Below are 12,493 nucleotides of genomic sequence, written 5' to 3'. Positions count from 1 at the left end.
ATTTAAAAATTTAAATCATTAATTCACCTTGTTAGTAATAGTTTTTATACAAGTTACACTTAAAATATTAAATATATTGCCCACTGGTGAGTAACAACAACAGCTGATGACCTCATTATTTTTAGAAAAAGGCAATGCGTTGATTGGTCGTTTCACCTTTTTTTCGCTTGTGACGACAAAATACGTTGCGCAATACCAACCAACCAGAATCAGTTTGATTAGTTACGACATAGTTACGTAGTGTTTCTAAATTTTTTACAGAACTTTTGCGATATCGACATTTGGACTACTTATAAACACTTACTATCGATTTAACTTGAAGATTAGACATTCAGACAGCTTTTTTCAAATTACTGTGTAGTTAATTAACTAAGATGGCCGTATCTACTTTGCCTAACGAAATTTGTGATTCAAGTTTACTAAACAGAGACGCTCAGGAGAAAAATAACTGTGTCGCTTTAGTTAGCCCAACAAAAACCTTTTGCACACACAGAAATAATCAGAGGACACCTGGAAAGAAAATAAAAAGAAGACGAAGAAAGCGCTCTGCTCCATATTCTGCCAGACATTTTTTGGGGCGCCCAAAAATTAACGCACCAGCTAACACCACTCAGTTTTTGTGTGACGATAAAGATAATTTGGGGTTAGATTTACTTTTCGATGACAAAATATGCTCAGAGACAGAAACTCGATCTACTACAGATACAAACAGTGACAATGACATTCCAGATTATTGTACACAAAATTACGATAATCAATTCATGACCGACGAGTTTGACAAAATGTATGACGAAGTAAAAATGGAAATTTTATCCAAAGAATCCGAAACAAATTTACTGTCACGTTGCCTGGAGTTAGAAAGCGGCATCCACAATTTAAAGTATTTGTTACAAAAAGAAAGAGAGCGTAGAATGTCAATCGAAAAAATATTGTATTTAAGGCAGAGAAATGCTGTAATCCAATACGAAAACGAACAAATTCTTGGCCAACAACAAGAAGAATGTACTCACCAGACTGTTGATAACACAAATGTGAAATCCAGAAATTTTAATGCTCATATTGTTGCATTATGCTCACATGAAATTTGACTTAAAGCTAAACATGCTAGCTAAACCATAACTGGTAAATTTACTCATACAAGTTGCTTACAGTTTTACAGATAAAACCTGTGCAATCTGCTGCGAGATGAACTAAGCGAACGAGAGATTATAAAACGGTTCGTGTTTTAATAGTTTTTTAATTTGTTTTTTACCACTTTTTAAATTATTCGTTTTTTGATAAAAAATGGGCTTTGAAAAAATATTGATTTAGAAGACAACTTTACTAATTAATACAATAGTTTGTTATTTGTATAAAATTGTATTTTCTTATTCTTTGTGCTTGGTACACAGGTTTACCAAAACCAGAGCGGTGGAAGGATTGTTTCTGATCACAATTTGGTTTGTGTAACTGTATCGAAGTTATCTTTTTACCACTTTTTAGTGTATAATGTTTATTTTTTCAGACTAAATAAATACTACTAAATTTTCATATATCATATTGTCTGCATAAGTGTATCATTAATTATTAAAAACTTTTTAAAACTGGTTTTATTCTTTCTATTTGCATTCTACAGCACAATGTCAACACACATTCTTTTTAACTCTGCAACTTGGAACCCAACCATAAAAGGTATAATGCCATTTAAAAGTTATGGTTTAAGTGGGGTCTTTATTTTAAAAATATATATTTAACAAATACTTTTCTGTTTTTATTACAATTTTTTCCTTCTAGGTTTGTACATTGAAATGAAAGCTAAAAGCAACTGACCTTCTTTTAACAGCAATATTAAAAGTTTAACATCATATTTATATTTGAAAACATAACTTAAATTTATTAGATAAGGAAAAAAATATTAACAAAAACACAAATAATCTAATAAAATGTATTGTATAAATGAATGTCAATTCAGGTTGTGGCCACATTCATTTAAATGTTACAGTTTTTCGTTTTAAACTAAGTAAATTTTTGGCGGGCTTGCCTATTCTTGTAAGCTGGCTTGAATTCTATAAAATTGGCTAATATTAGTAACAGCTTATTACTAAATGTATTTAAATAAACAAGGTTACCCTCTTGCTTTTGTGCAATGTTTATGCATTTGTTTGGGTGGCAGTATATAAAAAACTTTGTTTGTTTGATATAAAATAAAAACTTTAATAATTACCCCAAAGGTGACCTTATTTGTGACAGTGAATTTTAAATTTCAAGTATGATTTGTTACTAAGGATTTTCGCATGATAATTTATAACCTTGTTTTATAAAAGAGACCAGATATAAGATATTTAAAATCAATAAAAATTAATTTAGACTTGCTTGCTATTTTCTTCTATCAGATCATTATTCTTCTGGGAAATCCTTTTTTGCAAATTACTTTCTTTTTGTATAATGTGGCTAGAAATATGTAACATTTTAATAATTAAGTCAAAGAGCTTATACAATTTTTCTATATTGCTTAAAATAATCTTGCCATGTATGTCTTTAAAAAACGTTACGTTAGGCCACTTATACTTACCTAACTTCTTTAGCAGCTTGGCTATTCAGAAAATGCTTTACGCTACCTTCATCTGAAACAGTAAAAATTAAACTCGTATTTTTATTACTGGGTATATGTTCATTAACTAGCATTTAACATTGCGTACTTCAAAGGTGTTAAGTTATTTTTACCTGGAACGGCTTCAGCTTTTAGTTTGGCGTTTGTTTTAGAGGCGGCATTGTATTGAAGGCTAGCTTTGTCAACTAAATTTAGGCTGTTTATTATAAAAATAATCTAATTACAATTACTAAGGCTACTTACTGTTAGTATGTAAACGTATTAGTTTGTTCTCAACTTCTTCCAATTCGTTTTCCATGTTTATTGTTTTCTAACAAACCAAAATTAAAGCTAAATAAATAATTTTAAGAATAAAACAATGTTTTTCTTACGTAATTCACGGCGTCATCTTGAAATTCTTTGGAGAGTGCGTCCATTTTTTTAGCCCAGTTTCCAAGATAATTTAAAAGATTTTCCCGTTCCTGCAATAAAAATATTGTTTGAAAAAACTATAGGTTTTGACATAAAACAAAATCTTTACGTTTTTATCAGATTGGCAAAAATGTCGCGTTTTTTCACTGCAGCATGAGTTAACTGAGAGTATTTCGTTAAGGTTGGCCATCACATCTTCCACCCTTTGCTGTGTTATTTTAGTTTCACCTATAAACCAACGTGTAAAAAGCATATATAAAAATATAAATGTTTGAATAATAATTTTATAAATTGATCATTAAGATAGTAGTTACACTGTACTTACGAAACACTTCGTCTGTATATGTAGACAGTGTCAAATATTCGTCACTTACTAAAGAAAAGAGAGTGCAGTTGTTTTATTTAATTTTTAGCCTAACAAGCTTCCTTAACGTGAGTAGTGTTAACTGTTTCAAATATAGTACTTACCGCTGCTATGTTCGTATTCAGAACTGCAATGTAATTTTTCGATGTCCTGCAATTGCGTGGTCATATTTTGATTTTCCAAAGAAAGCTGTTTGATAGACTGCAATAAACTGTCATGTTGTAGGTCCCAGGGTTTGTTAACGTTGGAAGCCATCACGCATAAACAGTTAGGCTTCTAAAACTATATTCTAAAGGTTTTGTGTAGGCTAGTGATAACTAGAAATAGCACCCTGACTCTAAAAGAACAAAAAATGCTATGAATATTGCATGTAGACTACTACAGGCTTAAACAATTTAGCTTTTTACAAAATGAAAGGCTATAAACACAAATTTGTTACGAGAATCAAAGTTAAGCTGACTTCCATGTTTTTAAAATTCGTGAAAATAAACTTTTACACATTATCCAAGTTAAAGAAACTGATTGGCTAAATATTTAGCAAATTTACGTGATCTTTAAAGCAAGTTTATTAAATATTTGGGGATAAATGAAATTTCATAAAAAGTTGAAACAATTAACCTAATAACCAAATAAAGTTTAGAGAAAAGTAAATTTTATTAAATAAATTTAGCTAAAAATAACCGCAAAAGACGTTCTCTATGGTATCTGCTCTACAGTTCTTATTGAACATATTTCCTTTCGTATAAACTATTACGCGCAAGGGCTTGACGTAGGCAGACAAGAGAGAAACTAAGTGAAGTTTAATGTTAAACTGTTAGTAAAAACTTTGCCTATTCCAACAATTAATAACAAGTTTAGTAATTTAACCTAAAATAGATAATTGGAAGCGTTGTCAGGTAGAAAAGCGTTGTCAGGTTAGCCACAGCCCATTTTTTTTTTATTTTTCTTAATTAAAATTTCTTCTAATGTTAACAAGTTGCCAATTTAAATTATAAATTAAAGTTCAGTCTTCATTAAATTATTAAGGAGTACCTGTCAACTTAACCGGCAGCGTTGTGTAGTGGTAAGAACACTTGCTTCACCACCATGAGGTTGTGGGTTTAATCCCCACTGCTCTCATGCTGTAGTGCCCTTGAATAAGGCACTATAAATGGTATGAACTCCTGCTGAGCCAGCACTTAATCAGCAGTATAATTACCAGGCAATTATAATCTATAATATCTCCAACTGCCACAGGCAACTCGAGACTGGGTCGGAGTAACTGATGTTGCTCTATGTTTAAGTCGCGCATTCGACTTTTCCACATCGAGGATAAAGATATATACAAAAAAAAAAACTGACAGAACTGATGTTAATCTATGTTTAGGTTGCGCATTCGACCTTCCCACATCAAGGATAAAGATATATATATACAAAAAAAATTATAACTAAATTCTTCTTTAGGTGTAAAGTTATGTAAGTAAAAGAATCAACTTATAATGAAACTTATTTACAAAGATGTCATGAAGGACTCCTCCGGCCAGGTGACTTTAATCCCAGAGGATGGAGAAGACATGTGGCACACTTTTAATCTTCTTCAGCCGGGAGACAGCCTTCGCTCATCAACAGTGCGAAAAGTTCAAAGTGAATCGACAACGGGAAGCGTGGGTAGCAACAGAGTTCGCACGACTTTAACGATTTCAGTCGAGTCAATCGATTTTGATTCACAAGCTTGTATTGTTCATGTAAAAGGTCGTAATATACAAGAAAATCAATATGTTAAAATGGGGGCTTATCATACCCTCGATTTGGAACAGAATCGTAAATTTGTACTCGCTAAACAAAGATGGGATACAGTGCTTTTGGATAGAATTAACATGGCTTGTGACCCAACGCAAAACGCCGACGTTGCTGCTGTGGTAATGCAAGAGGGGCTAGCTCATGTTTGTTTAGTACTTGCGAGCATGACTTTAGTACGTGCAAAAATTGAAATGCAAATTCCAAGAAAACGGAGAGGAAACGTCCAACAGCATGACAAGGGTATTGATAAATTTTTTGACTCAGTTATGCAAGCTATAATAAGGCATATAAACTTTGATGTAGTAAAATGCTTGCTAATAGCAAGTCCTGGTTTTGTTAAAGATCAATTCTATGATTATATTTTTTCTCAAGCCAGCAAATCAGACAATCGTGTTTTACTTGAAAATAAATCAAAATTTTTATGTGTTCATTCAACGTCTGGATTTAAACATTCACTTAAGGAAGTACTGATGGATCCTTCAGTAACAGCAAGGTTATCAGACACTAAGGCATCAGCTGAAATCAAGGCACTGCAGGAATTTTACAAAGTACTACAACATGAACCTGATAAAGCAACATATGGGATAAAAACAATTGAAAAATGCAACGACGCCGACGCGATATGCACTCTATTAATAAGCGACGGCTTGTTGCGCTCACATGACGTTGCATTGCGTCGCAAATTGGTTGTTATTGTTGACAGTGTAAAAGAGAGTGGGGGAACAGTTCGCGTTTTTTCCTCGATGCATGTCAGTGGTGAACAATTAGAGCAACTCACCGGTGTAGCTGCCATTCTCAGGTTTCCTGTCCCAGGGTTAAGTGATGATGAGAGCTCTTCTGATGATGATTAGTCAGCCTTGTACAAAGTTATTAAGTTTAGGCAAATTGAAAATTATTTTTTAAAATTTTTTTCGTCAAAGATTATTTTTTTTTTTAAATTTTTTGGTTATTAATTCTTAACATTATTTATTGAAATTTATTTATTTTAGGCAATTTAAATAACTTTTTTAGTTCAATTGTAGGGTGAAGCTGCATAATATAATTTAACTTATGTTGTTATATATTTGGTATTGGTATTATAAGTAGAACTTGCTAGAATTGGAAATTTGTTTTCAAAAATTAGCCATTAATAATTTATTGTTTCAGAAATTTTAAATTTAAATTAGGTGATAAAAAATTAATTGATAAAAAAAAATCATGGCTTCTTTGAAAATCGCTATTTTAAAGGTTTTCGGTGATCTGTTCTGCGTTTTCATGCGTAAGTAGCTTATAAATTATTTAAAAATACTTATTGGTTTATTAAATTTCATAAAAACATAAATAACTTTTGCCTGGTCTAAATAATTAATAATAAAACACTACTGGTATTTTAAAAATTTTATAATATAAAATTTAAATTTTTGTTTTGAATTATCTAATCATTATATTTTTGTTTTTAATTTTGCAGTGTTAATACCATTATGGGTATATAACCTTCTGCATGTTGTCCCACTCAACAGACAAGGGTTTTTCTGTAGTGATACGAGTATAAGATATCCTTATCGTAGCAGCACCATTTCGTCTGTGGTCTTATTTGTATCTGGATTCGGTTTTCTTATCTTATATGTAAGCCATGTTATTTTTGTAATTCTAATATAGGCAATGCCTGTTTTATTTTAAAAATTGATTGTTTTAAATTTAAAATATATTTTCAGACTGCTTAAAATTTTTTTTCAAATTCTGAATTTAAAAATTTTTTTTTTAGACTGGAGTTGTTGAGTTTTATATTTATTACAAGGCAAAGAAAACCCCCCCAAAAGACACCAAAGATCATATTTTTAATCCATTATTAGTAGGATTATACCGTATAATAGGTCAGTTAAATTCAATCAAATAATTTAAAAAAACAATTTTTTTAATAAAAAAAATTTAATTTTTTATGATTTTTCTAAAAACTTGTTGATTTAATATCAAGGTTATTTTATGATTGGCGGATGCATTAATCAATTTATCACCGACATTGGCAAGGAAAGCGTGGGACGACCCCGACCACATTTTATTGACATGTGCCAACCGAATGTAACATGTACTGCCGCCAATCAATACGAGTATATCTTTGATTACGAATGCACAAGAACCTCACATCCAGAGATACCAGCATCGAAATTACAAGATAGAATGGATGATGCAAGGTGTTTATTATTTTAAATTTTCTTTTTAAAAAATCTTGGGGTAAATTAATGTACTTGTCATTGCATTTGACAAAATTAATTCAAGCTAAAAAATAATTGCTTAATTTTTATTGTTTAATTAAATTTATGTTTGCAAAACTTTTGCTATGAGCCTTATTTTTTTTTTGGTATAGGATATATATATATATATATATATATATTTTTTTTAATTTTTGATATATTTGGTGGGATTATCCTTTAAAAAAGTCAGTTTTTGAATCACCAACATCTAGAATCTCATATTTCTAACAAAAATCTGCCCAAGGGAACAGACGCCTTTTTGAATCATATTACTATAATTAAACTATAAAGCAAAATAAGATTATAAAATGTGAGATTTTGTTTCAAACTCACACTTTGATCTTTTATTTTTTGTGTGTTTCTGTGTTGCCACATTAATGTGTGTAATATTTAAATCTAATTTTTAATTTAATTCAAAAAATCAAATTTTTTTTTTTTTAAATTAATTTTTTTTTAAGAAATCAATTTTTTTCAAGCTTGTTTTTTTTTTTAGAAAATCTCTGCCGTCTGGTCATGCATCATTTGCAGCTTACACAGCTATATTCCTTATTGTAAGTTATATTTTTTTATTCTTATTAAATAATTTAACTGTTAAAGTAAATAAATAATATTTTTCTTTCATTTATATAAAATTAAGGAAATTATAAAATTAGAATAAATATTATTTTTGTCATGTTTTTAAAGTGTCGCCTACGCTATTAAAATATTTTTTATTTTCCTAAACTAGTTTTAAATTGATTTTAAAAGTATTCCAATTACATTCGTAATAACAATAATAATAATATTTGTTGAATAATTAATTGATTCATTCTTCCGACATATGTGCTTCCTATAAAGTTTATCATAACAAATGTTTCATTTAATTGACCAAAATAGTAAACAACTTTAATTAGAATGACCTGAAATATTAGGATTAAGAAATTAAAATGTTATAAACTAGAGTCACTAAAACAAAACAAAAACAAAAAAATGTATAATTTTTTTTACAATAAAAGTTATCAAAAAATGCAAAAAAATCAGAAAAAAATAACATAGTAACCGGCAGTGTGGTGTAGTGGTAAGAACACTTGCTACAGTAATTTAAAACAATAATATAAATGGTAATGTTTTTGTTTATTTAGCTTTATTTGGAGCTTCGCCTAAAACGCTCAGACACCCGAATTTTCAAACAACTTTTTCAATGTGGTGTTGCCGCATGGGCTGTGTGGGTAGGCTGCTCTCGAGTAGCTGACTTTAAACATCGATATTCTGACGTAGTTGCTGGTTTTGTATTAGGTGGTGTGATCGCAGCACTCGTGGTAAGTAGAATTTCAGATTAAAGATTGTAAAATTAATTTGAACAAAATAATTTTTGATTTTTTTTAACTGCTTTTTTGTAAACGGTATTTTACGATTTTAGAGATTTAAAAAAATACATATATAAAATTTTATTTCCTTATTCTGTTTTTACTAATTTAAAATTCCCATGACTTTTGCGTAATATAAACACTTGCTTAACAGCCAAGGCGGAAATTCCAATCACATTATTTCTGTTTGAAAAAAAACACGCATTTATAGACATTTAAAATTTGGTTTCGCGTTAATTATAAAATTATTTTATTATTAGAAAGAAAATTCCTGTTTATCTGGCATTAAACCGGCAATTCAATTAAAATTTGTGTTTTTAATTTTTATTTTATTTTGATTTTTCGCACATTGATAAAAGTAAATAATAAATACGATATACAATTAATATTACAACAATGCGACGGGAAAAAATGACAAAATCAATTTATTGATTTAAAACATGCCAAAAGTATTAATGTTTACATAAAGTATAGTATGTTATGGCATGGTCACCAAATCCAAAAATATCATAGCTTATCAAATAAAAATTTGATACTTTAAAATAACAAAAAAAATTAAGGAATGTCCATAAAAAATTCAAATAGCGATAAAAATAATATTTAAATTCCGTGTATTAGTATGCCAAACAATAGTCTATGCTCATTACGTCATATTAATAGGCTATTCTCTTATTTCTGCGTATTAGTGGTATCTATATACCTAAAAATAGTTATTTAAATTTTCATTTTTGGTGCCCTTAAGTCATTACTATTTTTGGAAAAAATTAAATAGTAAAACCTTATTTCTTATTATACAATAAAGATTATAGTGTGTTGGTATAATATAATCTTAACCGTAACAATTGTGGTTGTTTTCTACGTATAAAAACAAAGAACGTATTGAAAACTTTGTAGTCTTTGGCATTTTAGGAGGTCTGGGAAAAATTTCACTCTGAAATTTTTCATTTTGGGCGTCGAGTTTTTACTTGTACCATATGCACGGGCAAATGAGGTCTTGAAAACTAATAGCAATCCAATTTGTTCGGTTTTCTGGCATTTAAAAGCAAGCATAAAAGGTCATTGTGTTTCGATATAGAGCAGTGACGAACGATATTGTGCAGATGACGATATCTTAATTATCGATTCGATAAAAATCTGGTGCCATTTGGGATTTCACTTAAATAAAAAGGGATTTTTTTTCTGTCTTTTTGTAAATTATTGACTTTAAATAAATTGCCAAGTTTTCTTGTTAAATATTAGACTTAAAATTTAGGAAAAAAAGTAGATAATATGATTTTAAAATCGCCTTTAGCGTATATTTATATGGATTTTTGTTGTTTGGTTTTGGCATTTTTTTATTATACTTGATCGGTATAAAGTATGCGCATACAATCTTACGTTAAAATTAGGTTATTAATTACTTATTATGATATATGGTGTTAAAGTGAAAAATAATCAAAAAACAATTAAAAAGAACAATTAAAAGTGGAGTTGCATAATATTTACGCGAATTATCCCCCTCGTAAATTATCAGCACATCTATCATTTGAATTAAATATAAAAATAGGTGATGAATTTAATTTAGCTAATTTTAACTCACAATACAATGTTTGAGTTTTTATTTAAGGTAATTAACCGTTTCCTGCTTGCAAAGGTCCCTGCGTCATCGCGATGTAAATGGGAAGTTAATAAATCAAGTGCTCGCTGTGTTTTTTTAAAGGGGCCTTGGCATTTTTGCTGGATAGGTTAATTACTGGTTTGATATTTAACATGTATATGTTTTTTCAAGATTGTGCACGTTTTCAAAAATTTTGTGCGTTGTTTTTGGGCGGGTTTTTTTCTCATAAATGTAACTGACGCATTCCAGAATGACACATACATTGTTTTTTTTCCTATTTTTGAAATAGTCAGACGTTTTTAAATAAACCGCAAATTAGTAAAAACAAAAAAAATTATTGAAAAGTTACACAAAAAAAAAGATTTTTTTAACTATATTTCCATTGTTAAAAAAATTATAACTCCTATTTTTTTTGTATATATCTTTATCCTCGATGTGGGTTAGTCGAATGCGCGACTTAAACATAGAATAACATCAGTTACTCCGACCCAGTCTCGAGTTGCCTTTTAGCAGTTTGGAATATTATAAATTATAATCGCCCGATAATTATGCTGCTGATTAAGTGGTGGCTCAGCAGAAGTTTATACCGTTATAGCGCCTTACTCAAAGGTGCTACAGTATGAGGTCAGTGAGGATTGAACCCACGACCCCATGTGTGGTGTAGCAAGCCTATTCTCTTAACAGTTAGTGCTAATCTTTCTTTAGTTAATTTTTTTTCTTTTTTTTTAGATATTCGGTTATAACAAATCGCTATCTCTGGCCAAGAAAAAGAAGAAGGCATCTCTTGATTCCACTAAAACTTCCAGGCATGACGAGACAAACGGTATGTTACACTTGACTGCGCTCGAGAACAACACGACCAATCAGACGACGCTGAATCACGTGACAGAACAAAACGGACAGTCATGACTATTATCTAATTATAATTAAGCAAGTATTATTTTTCCTGTGAGCCTTCAATTTTTTTTCATTTTTAAGAAGGATGATAAACACTTTTTTTGTAAGAAGTAAACACTTTTTTATTTTATTAAAAATACATAATTTTAAAATCATGATTTCAGAAAGCCAGTATTCCTTTTTTAAATATTTCTCTATTTTATTTTTTTACTTAACAATCTTTCATTTTTTTTTAAATTGATTCTAATCGATTTTAAATTTAACCCAGTTTGACGTTGACTACTTCAGCGGTTTTGATTAAGTGACGTCACTGCTTATGTCATTGCAAGTATTGCTGTATAATTAGTAGCTAGTGCTGCTTATGTATTCCGGTATCTTCTATTCAGGGCCTGAATTTCTTCCGTTTTGAGCTAATTATTCGTCCAATCTTTCAACTTGTAACGCGATCTTTTATTAATAATCAACACCTGTGTTTTCAATTACTCGACATTTGGACTTTGACAATATAGTGACGCGTTTTGATTGGGGAAAACAGAAATAAATTTCTTGAAATAGGATCGCCGCTTTTATATTGCCAATACACAAGTTTATGATTAACGTCGACCAGTTCTCCTTTTCTTAGCTTTTACGTGCGCGCTATTTTTATTGTGCTATATTTAACTATTGTGTATTACTTTAGGTTTTTTTCGCATTTGTTCTTGGTTATTACAGGATTTTATTTTTCTATAATAATCAATCAAATCACATTTTGTTTTTTCGTAGCACGCTTCTGGGAAAATGTTTTTTTTTGTATTTAATTATTATGTTCATCATTTTTACAATCATGCTTTATAATAAAGTATTATCATTTATTTATTACAATGTTGTTTTTATTGGAATTAGTATGTCAGAATAAAAACGGTATTAACACCTGCTGTTTAACATAAAATAGTTAGGGTGAATTATTGGACAATATGCTATTCAAAACTGCCATAGGAAATTGTAGTACCACATGTTACTCTATTTTGTAGCTGTACATTTAGATTTTCTTCATTAAAAATAAATGTGTAGCGTCGTGTAGTATTTGGAACACTTGGCTTTACTACATAAGGTCATGTGTTTATTTCCTACTGCTCCCAAGCTGTAGTGCTCTTGAGTAAGGCGCTTTAAACAGTATAAACTCTTGCTGAGCTAACACTTAATCAGCAGCTTAATTATCGGGTAATTATGTTCTATAAGATTTCAAACTGCAAGGAAAACTTAAAAATAAGTCGAAGTAACTCTTGTTACTCTATTTTT

General features: G+C 29.8%; 3 protein-coding genes across 4 annotated transcripts; all 3 read left to right on the top strand.

Annotated features, from left to right (window-relative positions):
• Window positions 1-180: 180 nt before the first annotated feature.
• Window positions 181-2,121, top strand: LOC145745332 (uncharacterized). Its single transcript, XM_082563381.1, has 3 exons — window positions 181-1,216; window positions 1,392-1,671; window positions 1,774-2,121. The coding sequence occupies exon 1, from the start codon at window positions 375-377 to the stop codon at window positions 1,086-1,088; it is 714 nt and encodes a 237-aa protein (XP_082419507.1). The 5' UTR covers window positions 181-374; the 3' UTR covers window positions 1,089-1,216; window positions 1,392-1,671; window positions 1,774-2,121.
• Window positions 2,122-4,177: 2,056 nt separating this feature from the next.
• LOC145745836 (protein pelota homolog) lies at window positions 4,178-6,175 on the top strand. The gene is made up of 2 exons (XM_082564003.1): window positions 4,178-4,279; window positions 4,809-6,175. The coding sequence occupies exon 2, from the start codon at window positions 4,844-4,846 to the stop codon at window positions 5,993-5,995; it is 1,152 nt and encodes a 383-aa protein (XP_082420129.1). The 5' UTR covers window positions 4,178-4,279; window positions 4,809-4,843; the 3' UTR covers window positions 5,996-6,175.
• A 39-nt stretch (window positions 6,176-6,214) lies between these two features.
• On the top strand, window positions 6,215-12,062 carry LOC145745837 (phospholipid phosphatase 3-like). 2 transcript variants are annotated; one of them, XM_082564006.1, is made up of 8 exons: window positions 6,215-6,402; window positions 6,592-6,749; window positions 6,889-6,997; window positions 7,099-7,315; window positions 7,869-7,926; window positions 8,497-8,673; window positions 11,048-11,248; window positions 11,484-12,062. In XM_082564006.1, exons 1-7 carry the CDS (start codon window positions 6,342-6,344, stop codon window positions 11,225-11,227), a joined length of 960 nt encoding a protein of 319 aa, XP_082420132.1. In that variant the 5' UTR covers window positions 6,215-6,341; the 3' UTR covers window positions 11,228-11,248; window positions 11,484-12,062. The 2 variants fall into 2 exon arrangements, with proteins under 2 accessions (XP_082420132.1, XP_082420131.1); XM_082564005.1 differs by having other exon boundaries at window positions 11,048-12,062.
• Window positions 12,063-12,493: the final 431 nt, after the last annotated feature.

This window comes from Corella eumyota, chromosome 3, assembly GCF_963082875.1.
Source record: "Corella eumyota chromosome 3, kaCorEumy4.1, whole genome shotgun sequence".
Taxonomy (NCBI): Eukaryota; Metazoa; Chordata; class Ascidiacea; order Phlebobranchia; family Corellidae; genus Corella; species Corella eumyota.
This window is presented reverse-complemented; position numbering and strand designations above follow the sequence as displayed.

Excerpts from the sequence above, each read along its gene's own strand:
- LOC145745332 (XM_082563381.1), top strand. The coding sequence starts at position 375 with ATGGCCGTATCTACTTTGCCTAACGAAATTTGTGATTCAAGTTTACTA.
- LOC145745836 (XM_082564003.1), top strand. The coding sequence starts at position 4,844 with ATGAAACTTATTTACAAAGATGTCATGAAGGACTCCTCCGGCCAGGTG.
- LOC145745837 (XM_082564006.1), top strand. The coding sequence starts at position 6,342 with ATGGCTTCTTTGAAAATCGCTATTTTAAAGGTTTTCGGTGATCTGTTC. Across the intron at positions 6,403-6,591 it reads TCTGTTCTGCGTTTTCATGC|TGTTAATACCATTATGGGTA; the intron begins GTAAGTAGCTTA and ends TTAATTTTGCAG. Across the intron at positions 7,927-8,496 it reads ACACAGCTATATTCCTTATT|CTTTATTTGGAGCTTCGCCT; the intron begins GTAAGTTATATT and ends TTGTTTATTTAG.